General features: G+C 46.5%; 1 protein-coding gene across 4 annotated transcripts in view; it reads right to left on the bottom strand.

Annotated features, from left to right (window-relative positions):
* Window positions 1-21,981: 21,981 nt before the first annotated feature.
* The window catches only part of SYCE1L (synaptonemal complex central element protein 1 like), an 11,865-nt gene continuing 11,092 nt past the window's right edge, over window positions 21,982-22,754 (bottom strand). The window contains exons 10-12 of one of the 4 annotated variants that reach the window (XM_006152609.3): window positions 22,653-22,740; window positions 22,373-22,457; window positions 21,982-22,148 (exon numbers count right to left, since the gene is read on the bottom strand). In XM_006152609.3, the coding sequence (XP_006152671.1) occupies window positions 22,083-22,148; window positions 22,373-22,457; window positions 22,653-22,740 (239 nt within the window). In that variant the 3' untranslated portion in view covers window positions 21,982-22,082. Of the gene's footprint in view, window positions 22,152-22,372; window positions 22,458-22,652; window positions 22,741-22,754 lie in introns of all 4 variants that reach the window. The other 3 variants (XM_014589390.2, XM_006152608.3, XM_027773494.1) reach the window with 3 other exon arrangements.

A 22,754-nucleotide genomic window follows, 5' to 3' on the forward strand; every position in this document is an offset into this window, starting at 1 on the left:
AAATGTGAGGAAATACTGCCTATTTATCCCTGGTGACTTAGTTCATTCGGCCATAATATGACCTTGAGCGATCTAAGTGATCTCTACCATAGCTTTGCCAAAAAAAGTTGATTGCTGTTTCAGTTCCTCCCCTCTCTGGCTGGTCAACAGTAAAATGTCTTCTCTGTACCAATTACAGATAAGTGGGGGAAAACCCTGTGTCAATCCAGCTGGCCGTGGATCATATGTGTGGGCTTAAATGGCTTCTGCCTTCCTGTGCTGAAAAGTCCATTTGCTTTCATACTGGTCCATGAGTCACTGCTTTCACTGTCCACAACAAACCTAGATTAGTCTTTGCAGACTACTAAGAAAGCAGCAACTCTCCTTTACTCTGACCAAGACAGGAATCAGCCCTCACAGAGAAGAGAGAACCAGGGCACCTGGCAAGTACCAGTCATTATGGTTCTGAACACGTCTATGGATGACGTGAAATAATTCTGAAGTTCCTGCATGCAGGGTACATGCGACGACACTTGAGATGTACAAAGACAAAACTCACCGTCTAAATCCCGTGATGTAAATGCTCTCTCATTAGACTCACACTGATCATCCAAAGTCCTTCACATCCTTTTTTCTCATCCAGTTAAGACTGATATTTATTGTTTACTTAAAAGCCATCCAGTGTAGTTTGGGACACTGATGTTCTTCAACCCTGTTTTTTTCCACCATTTCCCCCGATCCTTTCATATCAAACCCTGTGAATGTCTCCAAGTGACCAGAAACACACTGTCACTCCTCCTTGCCATGCTGTGCCCTCCTTGGCACTCATCCATCAAGACTGAACTCAGTCTCCCCCTCTCTGCAGTCACCTTTAATTGACTCTAGTTGTGTTTTTAGCATAATTGAGATAGGTTTAAAAAGATGGCCGAATAAAAAAAAAATAACGATGTTTCTCACAAAAAGTGGGAGTCTAGGGGATAGCCCAATGAACTAGTAGTTAAAGAAGCTGGATCCCACATGGCTGATGAAGTTCAAATCCCAGCCCCAGAAATTAAACATGCCAGATACGTGTGTGTGTGTACCCCAAATCACAACAGGATGGAGGAATGGAGAAGGAGGGACTGCAGGGCGACAGTGCCCTATGGAGGGGAGGGAGTGCTTTCTCCCTCTCCTTTTTTTCAGTCTGTCTCTCTGAGGCAAGCACATGTGCTCTCTAGCAATTTAAAAAAAAAAAAAAAAGAATAGTAGGAGTCTCACTGCTTATTCTCTAGATCTCAGCTAGTCTCAAACTTGACCAATAGAATGAGGCAGAGACGACACATATCATTTCTACACTCCAGGCCCAAAAATGCTCCTGCTTTGCTCTCTTGAAATGCTGCCCTGAAACTACAACTTACAGAAGCCTGTCTAGCCTACTGAAAGATGGGAGTCCAGGAAGAACAGAAGTTACACAGGGAATGGCAGCACAAACTTCCAGAAATTGGAGCCCATCTCTACCGGCCACCTTGGAGCCAACTGATGATGGCAGCTCCACGAGAAATCCAAGCTACAATTCATGGGCAAGTGCACGGTCATGGCTTTAAGGTCCTACACTTTCGGGTACTTGGTTGGGCAGCAATAGATGACAAATACAGTAACATTTTCCTTGGTGTCTTGGGAAGGTTACATATGTGAAAGAAGTCATAGGCAACTTTGAGTTTGGGATGGCTGACTGCTCCCATGGGAAAATCTGCTTTCTCCCCCTAGTGTTTTTTTTTTTTTCTTTCAGTTTGCTGTAGGGTGTGTTCCCTTGTTGGGGAGAAAGACTGAGAGAAAGTGAAAAGTCACTTAAACATATGAGTGAAAAAAGACCTGAAGGGCTTTGGATGATTGGTGTAAATCTAGCAAAAGAACATTTACATCAAAAAGCCCCTACACTTTCGGGTACTTGGTTGGGCAGCAATAGATGACAAATACAGTAACATTTTCCTTGGTGTCTTGGGAAGGTTACATATGTGAAAGAAGTCATAGGCAACTTTGAGTTTGGGATGGCTGACTGCTCCCATGGGAAAATCTGCTTTCTCCCCCTAGTGTTTTGTTTTTTTTTTCTTTCAGTTTGCTGTAGGGTGTGTTCCCTTGTTGGGGAGAAAGACTGAGAGAAAGTGAAAAGTCACTTAAACATATGAGTGAAAAAAGACCTGAAGGGCTTTGGATGATTGGTGTAAATCTAGCAAAAGAACATTTACATCAAAGGATGTAGACAACGAGTTTCGTCTTTGTACATCTCAAGTGTCGTTTCATGGACCTGCATAGTAACCTCAGAATTGTTTCACATTGTTTATGGATGTAGTCAAAGGAATGGCCATGCCACAATCACTCCTCTGGTCTTTGCTCAAGATTTCAAGCATGTACACACATACACCTAGCATGGTTTTTCAAGGCGTGAGGTCAAGGAGTCAGACTCCTCAGTCAGCCGTATGGGCTTTAGCATCTTAACTTCCACACCATCTGCTGGCCCTCTCCCACCCTTGTTATTCAACTCTATTCACGTTTGAAATGAGATAATGTTCTCTAGAAATTCTTCCTATTCTCCTGAGATGGGGTTAGGTGCTTCTCCGATGGATTCTTTGGCACTGTTCTTACCCCTGTCAGAGAACCTTCCACACCTGGCTGATGGCTGCGATTCCTGTTTTCCACGCCAGACTGAGGACTCGGTAAAGCAAGGCCAGACATTGCCTCAGTCACTGTCATGCTCTCAGCTTCTGGCTCATCACCTGCTAAATGTAGGAAGATTCTCTGCTTACACGTCCCATCGGTGTATCAAGTATTTATTGATCCCCTCACCAGGCTACTTACTCCATCGTGAGACAGTGCTCTGTAATACGTTCCTTCAATGAGATATGCCCTACCTCTGTGTCTACCTTCTATTCGTAAAGCCATCTCTGATCAAAACCTCTTCGATGTGCATGAATATAGGTGCTTTGTTCTCCTTAAATTCCCTTTTCAGTCTGTGACATATAATACAGCTGAGGGCCCTGGGATGTCTGGCAAGAGAGGTACCTGAGTATCCAGTCTCTCTTTAGACAATTTTCCAGTTGCCAAGCCACAACTACAAAACACTGCAATGAAAACTGACCACCCCCAGGACTGGTCTGACCAAGGCAAAGTAGAGGAAAATGGTCAAATTCATGGCTTAGAACGTCTTTCATGAATTCCACCAGAGGCTCATATTAAATTATTGGGAAATGGCCTTGCAGCCTTTTTTAGCATAAAAAAGACCCCTGGTCAGCATTCATTCACAGCTCTACCTGAGAGTGCGCCTTCTTATTTATTAACATTGTAGGAAACAAACCCAGCAATTTTGATTTAGCCTTGTTTTAAGATTTATATGGTTGCTGGGCTTTTCAGGTATTATTGTGATGACAGAAAACTGTGTTATGACATGCTCCTGAGAGTCCCCATTAAGCCAGAATTCCACATTATATTCCATTTAACTGGAACTTTCCTTTGGTAGAAAATGTTCTATTTAACACTTGGTGAAGTTATTCATTTAATTCAACAGAATTCTATCTGGAGAAGAAGAAAAACAATTAGAAGTGACACTACATTGCTCTCAGATAATTGAATAGTCTCTTGTTCCAGTGCTACAGGGGAAAAGCCAGGGCTAGAAAATAAAGAAGGTTTGAAGCCAAACAGTGTGGGATCGAACCTCTTTTCTATCTCTAGGTGGATTTATGCAAAGAAGTGACAGTAACAATCAGCTACCTAAAATGTGAAGGGGGTGGGGGTGGGGGAAGGAGAGAGACTGTTCTTACAATCTTAGACTAAGACACTCACACTCTCTCTGCTGTATACATAGAGGGCAGTAGACAAAATCCCATTTGTTCTATGCATCCGTGTTCCCATACTGGGCACCCGGAAGCAGGTATGCATTAGCCCCGTTCTTCATTTGCTTGCTGTTCCCTACTGGAGACAACCCTTGCCCAACCCGAACATGCTGACCTCGGGGGTCTCATAAATCCTGCCACTGAAACATGGACTTAATGGGAAACTTCCTGTGATTCCTGAAGTGAAGAACAGGAGCAGCAGATGCCAGCTCCCTCTGAACCTCGGCAATGCTGTGGCTCAGTACCGACGTCTCAGCCCGGACATCTCACGTGGGGTGGCAGGCACGCGCACAAGCACACGCACACAGGAGTGCGTGTGCAATAGTTACACCTGCGTGGACAGCCACAGATGGACTTTGGGAAGAGGCGTAAATGTGTGCGCTGGAGGGTGTTGGCTGGGGAGAGGAGAGAAGTGGGGGTCTTCCCTGCAAGGAGACCCCTCTGCACCAGCCCCACTCCGCACTTACAGGCAAGGCCTCAGCGCCCTCTGGTGGCCCTCTCGCATATTCCACAATGAGTGCGGTGGGAGGGCTGATCCGCCATCTGTAGGCGGCGGCTGCCATCTCCTGGTGGAATCACACTGGGCGACCCTCAGCTTTGTTGTCCCACGCTGGACTCTCCCAGGGCTGAGCCTGTCCACCTGAATCCCCAGACTGCACTCTTGGAAGTCATGAAACACCAAAGGGCAAGCTAGCCGTCAGCCGAGCCCCCACTGACCTCGAATCCCCCCCACCTTCCCAACAAACTGGCCAGTGCTTCTGGCTTCCTTTCTGGTCCCTGGAGCGCCTTATGAGGCATACTGGTTCCTCAGGCGTCAATGTTACTGACAATGGTGCTGTCAGGGATGGGAGCTGAGCAACAGTGCCAGAAAACAATTTGTAAAAGTAATTTATTCCTTGACACAAACGTGTATGACCTCTGGGTCGTCGTATTTACTTTTTGACCTCAGAAACTGCATAAAATAGACACCAGTGAAGCCCACACAGTCAAACACCTGTTAGAAACCTCCCGTTCTGCTCTGTATTGTGTGGACTTGAAGAACAAGATGGTTTTGAAAAGAGACATGCAAAGACTGGAACAAAAGTGTTTCATAATCCCCTCTCCTATTGAGTTTTTATTACTGCTAATGTCTTAACATGAATTAATGTATAAAACATGGGATAAAATGGAAGACAAAGTCTCTCTCCTCATCCTGTCTCGTCTTCTAAAGAAAACTAGTGTCACGTATTCAAATGTCCTTCTAGGGTTGAAAATTAAGACACATACTGCATGAACACAGCCAGCATGAATCTCAGTCCACAGACAAGCATGAAAAACACTAAGCCTTTTATTTTTATAATCAACTTAGTGGTTTGGGGCCTACCTCCCTAGCCTTCCTTCAGATGAATAACTGAGCTGCTGTGATTTTTCTCTGATTTGTCTAGAGGTCTCTCTGGAGAGTGGCTGTGAGCTCTAGGCCTGCCCTGCAAACTCCAGGGCAGGGGGCCATAGATGTCGACCATGTGCCCTTCACAGGACACTTCTCTAATGACACTAACGCCTAAGTGCCTGGCCCATAACCGGCTGTCCCTCTTGCAGCATCTTTATTTTAAAAAGAAAAAAATTATTTAACTCTGTTCATTATTGTTATTTATTTTTTAATTTGACCAAAGAAAGAGAGCAGGGGAAAGTGAGAAAGCAAGCCACCAGGTCCAGGACTCAAACGGCGGTCAGCCATGTCGGAGTCCAGTGCCCTAACCACCATACCACCTGTTGCCCTTGCAGTGTATTGTTTATACTGGGAGACACACTGGTGGTGCTTGTTTGACTTGTGTCTTGTTTACTCCTATAAGAATAGCTACTCTCGAGAAAAGCCTTGACCAGGAGGAGAATGGGTTCAGATATGCTGGTTGGGTGAGACATGATGAAGTGAAAACAAAACAGGTGAAACAGAAAAAAACATATTACTTACCGGTCCCAGAGTGGGGAGGGGTATTAATGCAGAGTCCAGAGGCAGCAGGAGGCTGGGCCAGCCAATGGGAAGCGAAGGAGACACAGAGAGGATCTGTGTCCTTATTAAGGGCTACTGGTATTCTCCCTTGGGCTTCTGGGGATGCGGATTGGCTGGTTCAAGGAAAACACATGCAAATGGGGAACTTATTTGCATCACTCAGGTGCTAACGTAGGTTTTATTGTTGTCAGCAGCTAGCTGTGATGGATTTGGGGCTGGTGAGTTAAGGAACAAGTGGCCTGAAATTGCAAACTACAGGGAGGGGTCATTTCAATTAAGTCAAAGGTGACGGAATACAACTGGGTTTCAAATCAAAGTAGCTGAGGCCCAAACGTGGATCCCAAGGCAGCACTATATAACACAAATTTGTGACGCAGGATAAGCCTGGAATGGTCCTTTACTTGCATTCTGAGCTCACTTAGGGATAATCACAGAGCAGTGGTTGCTTCATTACCCATGCTAAGAAGGAACTGTTCCTCTGGAAGACCCTAATAAGTACAGTAAATGGTCTTACAGAAAGTCACGGTATTGGGACCAGCAGATGGCGGAATAGTTACATCACTGGACTCCCATGTAGTGGGCCGCAGTTTGAGTTCTGGACCCGGTGGCTTAAAAATCTCACACTGGGTATACACATGCCCAAGATCGCAAGAGGAGAATGGAGGAGAAGGGATTGCAGTGTGGATATCCCTCCTGGGGGGGTGATTTCTTGCTTTCTGTCTCTGTCTCTGTCCAGCGAGCACATGTGCCCTGTAGCAAAAAAAAAAAGAAAGAAAGAAAGAAAGAAAGAAAGAAAGAAAGAAAGAAAGGAGAGGAAAGGAAAGGAAAGGAGTTACAGTGTGAATAAAGGTGTTCTTTTTCTATCTCTTCTTAATGAGCTGCTGTTACATACATTTTTACTTATCTCTAACTGGACCAATGATTGATACCCACATATTATTTTCAGATTATAAACTCTTATCTCTCACAGTCCTCTATATGGAAATTAGAGTTTTTTCATTGGCTATGTTAAGATTATCTTTGTCAATTTATGAGACTGTTTGTTGCCTGATTTTTAATCACTATGTTTTCCTTTAGGACTGTATCTCACAGTGAAAGATGTCGTAGGCAATTCAGTATGTCCTTACCGAGTTACCACCGGCGTGAATTTTGAATGTTCACCACACCATGGTAAATGTTAAAAGTGGTGAATGTGTTTATGTCCCCAGTCTGCTTATTACACCTGTATACATACTTTTAAAGACCATCCTGTACCCTACAAAGATGTGTGATGTTTAAATCATACATTACAATAAATACTTAAAGAGAAAATTCTTAAAAGATGCATGCAGACGTCCTGCTTGGCATTCTGGAGTAACAGGACGATGGTGACTCTCTGTGCAGGCTTCCATTGTGGGAGCGTAGTCGTCAGCTCTGTTGTCAGCTCTCGGCTCCATCCTGCATTCCATCTTCAGGTGCATTTAGGCCGAGGCCTCCCTGTGGTTAGGTAATGTCTACTTCCTGCCGGCAGTGGCCTAGGGGTTGTATTAGACGTCCTGGACAGCGATCTCATTTCTGCCTTCCCATCATTCTAGACTCTCAGGCCTGTCATCAAGCCTTATCTTTCATTCTCACCAGTTCCCTCTACGTTCCCCACAGCGAGACGGGGAAAGGCCCATGAAGGGTTTTCTATTGGGGCACTGGGAGTAGCAGAAAAGCACACCTCGGGAGGATCCCAGCCAAAGGCGGGGGAGCTGGTGTGTCTGTGTACTGAATCAGGAGACAGAACTACACAGCAATTTGAATAAAGTTTAAGACAAATAAGGATTCACTGAAATAGGGTACTGACCAGTAAAAGGTAAAGGGAATGCTAAGGATAAGAATACCAGCAACAAGTCTGGGCCAGGAGGTAGCGTGGAAGTTAAGGCAACTAGGTCCCCTATTCCAACTGTGCGGTTCGAGATCCGGACCCAGTGGCTTGAAAAACATGCAAGGGTGCATGTGCCCAAAATCCTGAGAGGAGAGGAGATGGGAGAAGGGACTTCGGCGTGGCCATCTCCCCGGGAGAATAATTTCTCATACTGTCTCTTTCCAGCGAGTGTACATACCTGATTGCAAATTTTAAGGTAAATAAACAAACAAAAGGGAATCTAAAAACAAACAAACAGCTGCTGAGTGACTGCTTCCTGTAGTCTGAGAAGAGGATCCGAGTGCACTCCTCCCACCACCGCTCATTGCTGAATGGCAGAACTGCTGTGGGGCTGATTTGACAGAACTTTCTAGGAAACTGCCCCGTAGAATTTTCCAGAAGTCCACCCCCTGAGGTGTTGGGGGAAGTTGTCATGGGGAGCTACCTCACTGGGCTCACTCTAGTGCCAACTATGACTATGGAGGGCGGTGTCTGAGCAAACAGCTGACTGCTACACAATGCAGGGGCCAGGCACTGGAGAAACTGTCCACCCTGGAACGTGCCCAGCAGAACACCAAACTGGAGAAGAAAGGCCTTTCTAGTGCCCTCTCCTGAGCAAAGGCTAACATTGCCTCAGCTAGCAAGGGAAACTACTTCAAGAGGCCCGATCCATTTTCACAGTCAGTAAAGGTGAATTGGACCTGATAGCAAATCGTTAGAGGAAGGGGCAGAAATTCATTCTATTCCACCACGCAGGCAGGCCAGGCATCCGTCTGCACCCAGGAAGGTGCCAGGCAAAGGAATTTATGTACTGGCAGACGGACAGCAGCTGGCCTGCACCGCAGCGAGAGAGCAAGGGTGGATGGGTGGACGCTGCCCCCATCTGCTATAACCAGAGTTCCATCTTCTCCACAGTAAAATCATCCCCATTCACATACTAGCGAGCCAACCGCACCCAGAATCCCCTACAAGCACCTGTTTCCTGGGTCTACTCCTGGTAGCTAGAAGAGTATCAGTCAGTCTCTGCTCATTAGAAAGAACTTCTTCATAGTACAGGGAATATAATGCAGGTGTGACAGGTGGTTTCGTGTGCTGATTAAGGAATTTCCAGAGGGCTAGCAAACCAGTGTCTCTGAGTGTGTCTGTGAGCGCATTTCTGGAGCGGAGCAGCGTGTGAATTGGTAGTGTGTGCTGTGAGAAGCAGCGTTGCCCTCACTGACTGGGACAGCACCAGCTAAGGTACGGCAGACCCACCAGAGTGAGACAGAAAGGGGAGGGAGGGAAGTCCCCTTGAGCTGGGCCATCCGTCTTCTCCCCTTAGACATCAGAGCTCTTGATTCTCAGCCCTTCAGACCCTGCGACTTACACCAGCACCCCTGTAGGCATCAGCATGGGAGTCATACCCCATTCTGAAAGCTGCCTGCTCGCCTGGTTTTCCAGCCTGCAGATGACAGACTGGGGCTTCCCGGCTTCTGTGATCAGGTAAGCTGGTGCCACAACAAATCTTGACCTAAATACCTACAAGTATCTTACTGGTTCTGTTTCTCTGGGGAGCCCTGACTGAAACAGGGAATTGCAGGAGATGAAGGATCTGAGACCCAGACGTGGGACTGGGAGATTATTCGGGAGTCAGTTAATGGGACCCAGGACCTGGGATCACTCCACGGAGAGAGCAAGCAGAATGGACCCGTGCAGGAAAAGCAGAGCCCCTGAGGACAGGCAGCCATACCTCTAACACTGCTTCTTTCGGGAGAACCCACTGGGGAGCCAGCTTAGCCACATGTGAGGCACCGAGCCTGCAGCGGAAGGGATGTAGGATCTGAAGGGCCAACAGTCTCCAGAGTAGAAAATCAGGCAGGGATTGGCGACTGAGAACCTGGGCTGCAGGGGTTCCTACTACATACAAAGGAAGAGAAGTGCTCCGTTGAAGGAAAAAGGCGCCTGTCTGATGGGAAACCTCCCCCTTGCAGCTAGGTTTACCTTCCAGGCCACAAGCAGTCTTCCCTAGAGGGGGCTTATTCTGAGTCCTGGAGCACAGCTGGGGCTACACGGAGCCAGAGTCTGCGGAAAAGCAGGAGAAAGCTTACTGCGTCGTCAGGAGAGTTATGACTCATTTTTGCAGAGAAAACTATAGAAAAGTATGTTATGACTTTCCTGATGACCTAATACTAATACCTTTATATGTTAGGTAGGTAAATGTCAGGGACTGCTTAACTGTGTATTTCAGCTGACAGAGAACATAATTAGATGAGTGACTTTTTTTGAGTATTCTATTTTAATTTTATTAATGACTTTTTTCTTTTTTGCCACTGAATTTACTTATAATTATGATAAAACTAGATATAATACTGAAGTGCTAAGCATACATTTTTTCAGGTGCTACTTAGCTATAAAAATTAACTGTGTGTGTGTGTATAAAATTTTAAAAATTTATACTCAATCACTGTACATCTTTATATCCTTAAACATTTATTTATATTTTTGAGGCAACTAAACTAACCAAAAATGGGTACCTGGGTTTAAGGGAAATGGCCTAAAGATCAATTTAAATTGCATTTACAAGGCATGAAAGGTTTTAGTCACTGAGATTTGTGATTTAACTGAGCATGCAGTATGGCCAACCATGTGAGAAATAGGCTGATTTGAAGTTATCAGATTATTCAACAAATTCATTTAAAAATGTCCAATCCATTTAATAATTTATTTAAAGTCCTGGCTTACAACACCATATAAAATATCCCAATATTCAAATCAGCTGTCAGGCTACTTGTTGTTTTCCCTCTATTTATTAGGCAGTGGTATGGATTGAAGTGTGTCTTAATTCATACGTTGTCTTAATCCCTAGTACCTCCAAGTGTGACTTTATTTGAAAATAACGATCTTTACAGAGGTAACAAGTCAACTTAACTTCCTATAATTACAAAACAAACAGAATAAAATAAAAACAAAAACAAAAACAAAACCAGGGGATGTATTTAAAGCAATGGGAAAACTTCTGCTTTTGACAAATACCCCTAATTCAGACAAACCCTCCTGTTTAGAACAACTAAAAAAGCGGGAATATATATAAAAATATACAGGAGGCACTGGAGATCTAGCAAGACAATTAAGAATAAAAAGGCAGAGGGCCCAGCCAGTGGCCTGGTAGTTGAGGGGCAGGATCCCACATGGCTGACCATGTGGTTGAAGTGTGACCCAAGTCCCAGACCCAGTGGCTTGAAAAACACACTAGGTGCATGTGCCCAAAACCCAGACGAGAGGGAGAGAGAGATGACGGGACTGCAGTGTGTCCACGGAGCGTATTTTCTCTCTCTCCTCCAACTCCTTGGTGAGCGCATCACTCTCTACCTAATAAAAGAAGAGAAAAGAAAGAAAGAATTAAAAGTCAGAGGTGCAGGAGAAAAAGAAAAACCAAAGCGGTGAGCTTTCGAAATAGCCAGAAGAGAAGTTTTCGAATTCACAACATAAAAGCAACGATTATTTAAGATAGGGGATATGTTTATTGCCCTGTTTTGATCATTACACATTGTATTTATGTAATGAAAAGCCATACTACACTCCATAAATATGTACAACTATTATATGTCAATTAGAAATTATAATTCTCCCTGTTGAAAGTAAGAGAGACTTTCACTGCCTGCTTTTCTTAGAGCATCCACTTCAGAAAACTTGTTCTTCCTTTGTCTCTTTGAAAATGCATATAAATCTTTTTAAAGGCTAGTAAGCCTATTACCACCTTTAAGACCCAAGAATGCCTTTCTTTTATTTTTTTTCCATTTTGTTTTGTATTGGTTTTGGTTTGACTTGAAGAGTTTTTTTGTTTTTGTTTTGTTTTGTTTTGTTTTGCATTAGGGCACGTGTGCTCCCTGGAGAGAGGGACACAGTGAGAGGGAAAGGGAGAAATCATCCTGCAGGGCGGGGGGAGGGGGGATGGCCACTCCACAGTTCCTTCTCTTAGATTATCCTCCCAAGATCTTGGGCATGCATGCACATGTGCCTGGCATGATTTTGAAGCCACTAGGTCTGGGACTCGAACAATGGTCCGCTATGTGGGAGTCCAACGACATGACTGCTACACTATCTGCTGGTACCACAAATGCCTTTCTTAAAGACCTGTGACCCATCTCTTTGAAATATACCAACGAAGAAGATAGCACCCCCCACCTCCCAGATTCTATAAGAGGCAAGGAACCTAGGTCAGCATAGGTCTTGCTCAAAAACAGCTTCCCTTGTAATTTTTTAATTTATTTTTTGTTTTAAGTTTTTCACTATGGGGTGTGTGCACTTGCCAGAGAAAGGCAGAGAGAGTGAGAGTTCACCCTCCAGGGGACTGGCCATTCTGCAATCCTTCCTCCTCCACTCTCCTCTTGATATTTGGGGCAAGCGTGCACAAACACGTGCCCCCAGTGTGATTTTCAGACTTCTGGATCTGGGTCACATACTACAAAGTTCACCATGTGGGATCCAGTGCCTTAACCTCCATGCTACCTGCTGGCTCGCTGGCTCCTGCTTATTTTTCCTTTGGATCAGTTAGCTAACAGAGATGGTCACCTTCTCTTCCTGCCCCCATGTAAAATGAACTACAGAAGATAGAGGCGCTCAGTCTGCTTGCTTGAGGACTAGTTATTGTTTCCTAGTGAATGAGTTGTATCTGCTCAGTGTGTAAAAGGACCTGATTTCTGTCGCTGTGATCTGTTTAGCAGATTGCCTGTGAGCTACAACATACTGTTTGGTGCTTCCTCAATAACCGTCTTCCTTCCCATCTACATGTTACAAGGGAGTTTTCCAGGTTAGTAGGTGTTTCTCTGTAGCCATACTTCTCCAAGGAGGTCACACAGGGACCCACAGAACCAGAACCGAGTCATGAAAGGAGCCACCTGATTGCTGGCCAGGTACTCTGCCTGTTGGCCACACTCCTCTTAGGAGCACGCGGTTTTATATCTGCTATTATTTACTACATATATCTGTGCGCCCTTCCATGAATCTACCAGCTCCTTGAGGGCAGAACTGGCCCTTTATGATCATTTTCTATTACTTCCTCAATGGCTACCAAAGGGCCCAGGGACGGGCAGAAATTCAGTACATGAAAGCGGAATCACTGAACTGGGACAATTAAGTGAAATGGATTGCGATCTGAATTCACGTACAAAATGAGGTTCAAAACTAAACAAACTGGGGCCGACGGGTGGTGTCGGAGTTCAGGTGCTGGACTCCCACATGGCTATGGTTTGAATCCTAGGCCTGGCAGCTTGAAAATCACTCTGGGAGTATGTGGATGAGCGCCCAAAATCCTGAGAGGAGAATGGAGGAAAAGGGATTGTGGCATAGCGGCATTAGCTATACCCCCCGCCACGCCCCTGGGGGTGATTTCTCACATTCCCTCTCTCTGTCCCTCCAGTGAGCACACGTGCCCCACAGTGAAAATCTCTCCAAAAAACAAAAACACAAATAAAAACAAACCTCGAGGGAATGGACGAGAAGAAGGTGTGGAGTCACCGTCTGTTTCCGAAACTGTTGGGTGTGTAGGGTTACGGGGGTGATGTGATGAGAAACAAGGATATACAAGTTCTTTGGAGTAACGATGGTTCCCACTAACGTGGTACTCTGAGGTGCTTGCCAGGTCTCAGGTTGCCGAAAAAGTCATAATGTATTTTTTTCTATGCAAAAATGCATCATGACTTTTCCAACAATCCAGTAGTATCAAATTTACTTAGCCCTAGCAAAAACCCTCTGCTTCACAGATGAGGAAGCTGAGGCATTTGAGAGTATTAAGGAGTTAGCCTGAAGTTCTATGTGTAAGCAGGGAGCTGTCTCCGCGGGGCTGGGCCGAAACAGTTGCCCCAGGCTCTGTCTTGTTCACCCGTCTGTTCTTCGGCCTGCCCAGAGGGAGGCACTGGAGAGGCTATGGGCCACCAGCTCTCTCTCCCATGCCAAGTCTGGAAGCTGCTCAGACCATGCTCTTTGCATCTCCTCTGGCTTCTCCTCTGGGCCTCTCCTATTTTTCACAGTTGGCTTCACTGGAGCTCATTCTTTCAGGTATGCCCTTCAGGCTTTTGGCAACACTGAGCTCCCCCAGGCCCCTTCTCATCTGTGCCTGAAATAGGAGCAAGGAAGTAAAGTTCTGAGAACAAGTTATGGGAACCGAATGCAAGTCCTATGGACAGAGGACGAGGGTGAGGACAGGAAGAGGCACTGTTGGAGAAAGTGCGGGAAGGTGTCTAAAGCTGCCATCAATCATTTCAATCCAAAGAGAAGCAGCCCTGCCATGATGGTCAGTTGAGGCAGGAGAACACAAGGCAAACCATAAACCAAAGGTCATGGATGACCATAGGTCAGGAAAGGCCACCAGTATGAGAGCAGTCACTTCTCCATAGAAGCCCGTACAGGCCAGGAAGGCTCTCTTCTTTACACTCCTGAAATCCACAGCCAAGGAGAGAGTGAAACATCTCTCAGCAAATAATAGCAACTGAGGACATGAAGAGCCCTTAGATGAGAGCCTAAAATGTACGTCTCATTTCTTTCTTTTTTTGCTTCTTTCTAAAAAATTGTTACTATTTACACATTCAATTGCTATACATCATTTAGACTGTAAAGAGACTTTACCCAGTATGATATACATCTCAGTCCAGTTGAGAATACTATATGCATCCTCATCAACAGACAATAAATCATATCTGTGTCCCACAAATATCTTACCTCTCCATTTTCCCCCAAATTTCCTTTCCTGCACTCTCCCCCTCCCACACTCTCCTTCCACTTTGTCTCTAGTGTCCATAACAATTTTTAGTGCTTTTATAGAGTGCACATAGTCTGTATATGTTAAGTGGAGACATACAAAGTCTCTCTTTCATAGCCTGACTTGCTTCACTCACTCAGCATCAAATCTTCCATATTCATCCTCTTTCTATCAAATTCCAGGGCCTTGTTTTTTATGGCTGAATAATATTCCATGGAGTAGATGTGCCACACTTTTTCAATCCACTTATCCATTAGTGGACATTTTTGTTAGTTTCATGTCTTAGAAATCATGAATTGTGCTGCAATAAATATAGTTGTGCAAGCACTTTTCCAACTGAGCTTGCTCCTGTCCTTTGGATAGATACCCAGGAGTGGAATTGCTGGATCATATGGTAGTTCTATTTGAAAGTCTGTGAGGAACCGCCGTATTGCTCTCCACAGTGGCTGTACCAATTTATACTCCCACCAACAATGTAGAAGAGTTTCCCTTTCATCACATCCCTGTCAGTACTTACCATTTTGTATTTTTTTAATCTTTGCCATTCTGACTGGGGTTAGGTGGTATCTCATTGTGGTTTTGATCTGCATCTCCCTTACAATGAGGGATGTTGAGGGTTTTTTCATATGCTTTTTGACTATTCGTATGTCTTCCTTAGAGAGTTGTTTATTTAGCTCATTTTTCCATCTTTTAATTGGGTTAATTGGGACCAGCAGTTGACATAATGGCTATGTCGCTGGACTCCCATGTAGTCAACCGCGGTTTGAGTCTCGGACCTGGTGGATTAAACTCACACCGGGCACGTGTGCGTGAATGCCCAAGATTCTGAAAAAAAAAAAATGAGGAGAAGAGATTGCAGTGTGACCATCCCTCCTGGGGTGTGATTTCTTGCTTTCTGTATCTCTGTCTCTATCTTTCTGGTGAGCGCACATGCCCTTTAGCAAAAACCTCTCAAAAAAAAAATTAATTGGCAGGAACCAGCAGTTAGCATAATGGCTATGTCGCTAGACTCCCACGTAGTCGACTGCGGTTCGTGTCCCAGACCCGGTGGCTTAAAACTCACGCCGGGCGCGTGTGCGTGCGTGCCCAAGATCCCGAGAGGAGAATGGAGGAGAAGGGATTGCAGCGTGACCATCCCTCCTGGGGGGTGATTTCTCGTTTTCTGTCTCTATGTCTCTGTCTGTCTGGTGAGCGCACGCGCCCTACAGTGAAAATCTCTCCAAAAAAAAAAAAAAATTAATTGGGTTAATCCTTTTCTTCCAGGAAAGCCACTTGAGTTCTGTGTATTTGGGTTATCAGTCCCTTATCTAAGGTACAGTTAAAAAAAATCCTCTCCCATTCTGTGGGTCGTCAATTCACACTAATTATGGAGTCCTTTGCTGTGCAGAAACTTCTTAGTCTGATATAATCCCACATTTCATTTCTAAGAAACTAAACACCAATAAAGTAATTCCATGGAGGCAGAGATGGGCTAGGAGAATAACATCATAACCATCAAACTCAGTTGTGGAAAAACACTGAATGTGGATGAAGAGGTATGCTTTTTGGGGGGTATGGAGACAGATTCTTAAGCTCAGTCCTATATGCTTGTTGAGGAGTCAGATCCCACATGGCCAACCATGGTTGGAATTCCTACCCCAGTGGCTTGAAAAAATGCCAGGCATATGCGCCTGGGTGCCCCAAATCCAATTGGTTGGAGAGGTGGAAGAGAAGGGATTGTGACCTGACCATAACCCATGGGGAGGGGAGCTTTCTCCTTCTCTCTTTGGTGACTACACACACTCTCTGACAATGAAAAAAAATGTTTTGCTCTTTCAGAGACCTTTCACTTAGAGGTCTGGGAGACAGGAGAGTACTGTGATATAACCCCAGTTTATTGTTATTAGTTTGAAAGTTTTTTTAAGAATTTCAAATTTAGGGACCAGCAGATGGCATAATGATTACATCACTGGACTCCCACCTTGTTGACTGCAGTCCAAGTCCCAGATCCAGTAGATTGAATCTCATGCAAGGTACATGTGCGTGTGTGTCCAAAATCCCAAGAGGAGAAGGGGTTATGGAGCGGCCATCCCCCTGGGAGGTATTTCTCTGTCTCTCTCTTTCTCTCTCTCTCTCTCTCTCTCCCTATGTGTGTGTGTGTGTGTGTTTCTTCGGTGAGCACACGTGCCCTATAGCTAAAATCTCTTTCTTAAAAAAAAAAAAAAATAGAATTTCCAATCTATACAAAAGGATCACGGTGCCAGCAGATGGCATAGCAGTTACATCGCTGGACTCCCACATGCCTGACTGCAGTTCAGGTCCTGGACCCAGTGACTTGAAACTCAAGCCAGACAACATGTACTTGTGTGACCAAGATCCTGGAAGGAGAATTGAGAAGAGAGACTGTGACGTGGCCAATCCCCCAGAGAGGTGATTTCTCACTTTCCCTCTCCTCTCTCTGGTGAGCGCACGCACCCTAAGGCAAAAGCCTCTTAAAAAAATAAAAAGGACCATGGAATGAACACGTGGATTCAACAACATGACTGACTCACCATGTCCACTCCATTCTTCCCCCTCTTTAAGACATGCGCACAGCACACACTTCCCCTCTGTCAAGCCAGTCAAAAATAGGTGCAGACATCATGAAATGGAAAAGCCATTGCAGCTAAGTGGCAGTGGTGCCAGGGAATGCAGTACTCTGCAATGGTGAGGCTGCACGGGTGGTCTCAGAGGCCCTTCATCTAGGTGCGTGTCTGCCCTTCATCCTGGCTGGCAGGGCTGGGAGCGGAGTGAGGTAAGGGATGCTGTCTTCACTCTCTCTCTCAAGAAATATTTTAAAAAGAGACTTATTTTGGCCCTCATCTCCTCAAAACAAGATCCAACCAGCTATAGCACCAATACCGCTCATAGAAAGTCAACAGTAATTCAACAAAACAATTCAAATTTCAGCCCATTCTAAAACTTCCCCCAAAGTCCTTAAAATGTTTTTAGAGCTGTTTTTCCTAGCCTTGATGTAGGTTCCAGTAAAGGTTCATAAATTGCCTTCATTTGGGCTTTCTGTTTTGTTTTGCTTTGCGTTGTTTTTGCCTCTCCCAATCAAGAATAGCCCTCCAATATACTATTCACAGCAATGACCCCCAAAGTTGTCCATGTCCTAATCCACAGAACACGTGAAAAATATGACCTTGCTTATGGTTAAAGAGACTTTACAGATATAATTTAGTTAAGGATCATGAGATAGATTATCCTGAATTACCTGGGCAGGCCTAATGTAATACAGGGTCCTTATAAAAGAAGGGTCAGAGTCGAAGGAGGAAACTAGCAATGGAAGCAGAGTTTGGAGTGATATGAGTCAAGGCTCGCAGGGATTCTCGAGAAGCTTGAAAAGGGAGATTTTATGTTCTCTTTGAGACCACTCAGCCCTGATGACACCTTGATTTTAGTTCAGTGAAACTTCTGACCCCCAGAACTGTAAGGTAATATTGTTACAGCAGCTGTAAGGAACCAATACACCAGTCTTTATTCCTCATGACACTGAACATTTTCTGGTGTCCAGGGCAATTGTCCTACAGAACTTTTCACTGTGTTCTTTCTCTGGATTACAGTTAAACACTTTTTTTTTTTTTTTTTTTTTTTTTTTTTTAAGAGAGGGTTTTGTTATAGAGTACATGCACTGACCAGAAAGATAAGAGATGGAAAACTAGAAGTCACTCCCTGGTTGGGGGGATAGCCACACCACAATCCTTCCTCCATTCTCTCCTCTCAGGACTTTGGGCATGCACACAGAAGCACCCAGCATGATTTTTAAGCTGCTGGGTCCAGGACTTGAATCACGGCCAACTACATGGGAGTCGGATGATGCCAAGTGGTAGCCCCCCCAGTTCTCCACATTATAACAGCAGGTTGCCCTTCAGAGTTAATACATATGCCGCAGGGTAGACCTTAGAGAACACGTGATCCCCTGCTCCTCTGCCAACTTTCACCCACTACCCTCTGAGCCGGAATCAATCACTTCATGTGGATTACAAAATGTGACCTTTAAACGCTATCTCTCCTTCCTCATTTAGTAAATGTTATTCTTCTGTGAAGGACAGGTTTGCTTTATTTTTCCTTTCTCTCTTTCATTTGTATGAGTATCCTATGGGCTCATTTTATCATTATTCAACGTGCTGTTGGGCTGTTTTATCTTTTTAGTCACTTCCAATCTAGATTAGTCCCCTGCCTGTTACTATCACTACTAATGCTCAAATTGTCCCCAAACTGCCTTTTCTCTCTTTTTCAATTACCAGAGGGTTGTGTGCACTTGCCAGGGAGACAGAGAAGAGGAAGAAAGTGTGTGCCCCACACTGTGAGGCATGGCCATCCTGCAACCCCTTTTCCACTTCTCCATCCTGCTAGGGTTTGGGGCACACACACACACATGAATATGGCACGTTTTGTTGAGCTACCAGGACCAGGATTTGAACCATAGCAGTCATGTAAGAGCTAGCGTCTTAACCAATAGGCTATAGGGCCAGCCTCAAGCTGGGTACTCTTAAAGTATCTGCTGTAGCATGGACTAGGATTTACCTAGAGTGAACTCTTGGCTCTACCAAGAATTGACTGCAGGACCCTGGATAAGGCATCAGTTACGTTCTTAAGATAATGGAGCTTCCTACGAAGTCTGCTTCGATAAATAAAAGGGAAGTGACCTGCGGTTTCTAACACAATATGAAATGTGTGTGGGAGTGACTTAACCACCAGCTCAGGACAGCATGACAGTAATATTTACTCAAAGCCAGCTGAGAGGAATGTTTCAGAAACCAGAGGGAATGACATGAGCAAAGACAGCACTGTGGGAATCAGAGGTGGGGGTTACCAGACCTCCGAGTGGGAGTGGGCGGAGGCGGACACAGATGAAGCAGGAAAGGAAGGGGTTGGCCAGGTCACGAAGGGCCCTGCTCATAGACCAGGACGATGCTGACTTCTGTGACACTCGGAGGGGAAGTGGGTAAGTGGGTGGCACGAGACAATCCTGTGTACCAGTCATCTCCGTGTTCTGCCCTGTGTCCTTGTGGGAGTCATCCAGGGGCTCAGGGGGGTTCTGGAGGAGGGCAGAGGTGGTCAGGTCTACAGTGAGTTCTGTGCAGCTGGTAGCACCATTGTACATTTAATAACTAAGTTTTGAAGTCATGAAACAATTTGCCTGAGGTTGCTCAGCCAGTGAACAGGGAAGCCAGAATTTGAAAATGATAAATCAGCCGAATAATCAATACCTGCTCAGTAAATGGTTGTGGCCCCGTCCCACGTGCCCTTTTGGATTGCGTCCCCAAGGCCAGTCTCCTGAGCGGCTGACATGTTTAACAGGCCTTCCATAAAGTGAGTGCAAAAGCTACAAAGGGACTTTGGGGCTAGGGAATGGGCACCCTGGTAGATGGCACAGAATATGCAGGTTGTCCCCACTGGTGAGACACTGAGAGGAGGATGAAAATGCTAAAGTTCTAGAAAGATTCTTGGGCTGGTCTAAAGCAGACAGGTGGTGTCAGTGGGCAGGGAACTGAAGTCTGAACCTGGATGCAGATTTTTGGTACACATGCACATACACCTGACATGTTTTTCAAGTTTCATGGGCTTGCACGGTGGTAGCCCACAGAGAAAGCTCCCAGGACCCATTTATTGAGGGCTTACTGTTTTGCTTTTTAAGATTTATTTAATTTTATTTATTATTATTATTTTAGGCATATGTGCCCACCACACACACACACACACACACACACACACACACACACACGCGGTAGGGGGAGGGGAGGAGAGAAGGGAATGAGAAAGCGAGTCGCCAAGTCTGGGACTCCAACCACGACTGGCCATATGGGAGTCCAGTGCCTTAACTACCACGATACCTGCTGGCCCCTATCAAGGACTTATTGTATAAATTCACTGCCCCAATTTCCCTCATCTCTAAATTGAAAATAACAGAAATAGTAATGAACATAATAAGTGGTTAGTACAATTCATCAAGTGTTATATAAAAATCTCTTCTGAGACATATACACATCTCAGTATTCCTCGTCTGTTGGGAGGGAAAATAGTAACACATGATACAAGCCACTGCTTGACCTAACAGACATAAGGCGCTGGTCTAAGGGACTCAGGCCTCTCAGTCGCCCTCATGGAGGTACCGGAATAGTGGCAAGTCAACATCATCCCGAGTGGCGGCTAACGCATGTGCTGTCGGGTCCTCCTCTTAAGACACACACACACACACACACACACACACACACACACACGAGACAGAGCCCCACTGTGGAGTCCTGCAAGTCCCTGACACGCTCCCACTCCTCTCCATCCCACTGTGCCCCACCGCGCTGGCCATCCTCAGACTCCTCCTCCAATGCAGTCTAGCAGTCTCAGCTCAGCCCTCTGTGAGAGCTGTGCCTTCTTCCAGGTGCACCTTTCCCAGACACCCACCTGGCTCCCTCCCTCCCTCCCTCCCTCCCTCCCACCTCACCCCCCTTGTTACTTCCTCAATGGACTTCCCTAATGATATCTTTTCAAATACAGGGCCAGGCCAGCCAGCAGTGGTGGGGAAGGTGGTTAGATCCCAGACCAAGACTCAGCAGCTTGAAAAACATGCCAGGTGTATGTGCATGTGTGCCAAAAATCCGGAAAGGAGAAAGAAAAAGAGGAGAGGGGTTTGTGGCATAACCATCCCCATGGTGGGTGCTTTCTCACTTTCCCTCTGTGTGTCTCTCTCCAGTGAGCACATGCGAAAAACATGCCAGAAACGTACGCATGCATGCCCAGAATCTGAAACGCAAATGGAGAAGAAATTGCAATGTGATGGCCCCCTGTGGGGGTTGCTCTCTCACTTTCCTCCTCTCTGTCTCTCTTTCTGGCAAATGCACATGCCTTCTAGCAAAAAATTAAATTAAATTAAAATTAAATTAAAAATCCAAGGCCTATAGCAGTGCCTGGCACACAGCAGATAGCAAATGCCTGTTTAATCAGTACATGAGCATTGAATGGTTGCGGTGGACTGGTCTCAGATGTCCTTTGGAATTGAGTCCCCACCGCCTGCCTCCAGAGCAGCTGACCTGTTTAACAGACCTTCCATAAAGTCCAGAAGCCCCCAAGGGACCTAGGGAATGGCACCCTGGGGGATGACACGGCAACGTGCTCAGAGCGTTTGAGCACAGTGGAGGACAGTTGTGCAACCCGGATGGAATGGACAGGATGGAATGAACGGGGGTGGGGGAGTGCATAAGGTGGTGGGGAGGGGGGCATAGGTAGGAGGGCAGGTCTGAGACGTCAGTCAAACGCTGGGTTTCCCTGGACCATGGAGACCCACTAGACCTGAGGACTTGACTGGAATTGCTAACACGTTCTTTCTAGCCCTCGTTGACGCAATGTGAAGTTTGGCGACAGGCTGAGGAGGCCAGGCAGCCCTGCAACCGCTCTCTCAGCACCTGCTCCTCAACTGAGCCGCAGCTGGTGGGCGGAGTCCGGCCGAGCCCCGCCCGACACCCTGGACACGCCCCTCCCCCAGTGACTCCCGAAGCTGACACAGCTCTGGAGCTGGAGGACTGTCGGAAAGCATGCCTTTATTTCTTGGCGGGCCTTGAAGACGGGCGGGGACAGAACGGGTCCCACTGACTTAGGGTGGCGTCAGGGCCAGCTTCCCCGGCGGCTGCAGGGCCTCCTCGTCTCGGGCGTGGAGGAGCTCGAAGAGCCCTGCTGGGAGTCGGGACTCAGGCCCGGGAGCCAGCATCTCGGGCGCCCCCGCGTCCGCCCACGTAGGTCCGCACCTGTCCGCTGCGCAGCTGCCGCCGCGACTCCCTCTGCCCGCCCACCCCCACCCCCGGGGCCACCCTGCTCCCACAGACCCTTCTCTAAGGGGCCCTCCGAGGACCCCGCCCGCTCTGTCTCCGCCTTGCCCCTGTCCCCGGACTCCCTACCTCCCCTTTGCCCGGCCCGGGCTCTGGGGCGCTGTGGTTTTGGACGAGGCCCTGCCCCCCGAATTTCTCCGGCTCCGCCTTCTGCCTGCGGAGAAAGGTTAGAGGAGAGAGGAGGAAAAGAGCAAGAGTCGAGAGGCACCAGTAGGAGCCACTGAGACACAGACTTGAGAGGCAGAGGCGGAGACTGGAGTGGGGACCGTTGGGGTGCAGCTGGGGGACACGGCCCCATTCCCCTCCGTGCTCCTTCCCTCCTCGCCCAAGCGTCCCTTCCCCTTCTCACCCGCCGTTCCCCACTGGGGCGCCCTGGACCCCGGGCTGTGAGCGCAGACGCTCCTCCACCTGGCGCAGCTGGGCCCGCAGCAGCTTCTCTGCGCAGGGGGGG

The sequence above is a fragment of the Tupaia chinensis genome, unplaced genomic scaffold (genome assembly GCF_000334495.1).
Source record: "Tupaia chinensis unplaced genomic scaffold, TupChi_1.0 Scaffold000355_1, whole genome shotgun sequence".
In the NCBI taxonomy this organism is placed as follows: domain Eukaryota; kingdom Metazoa; phylum Chordata; class Mammalia; order Scandentia; family Tupaiidae; genus Tupaia; species Tupaia belangeri.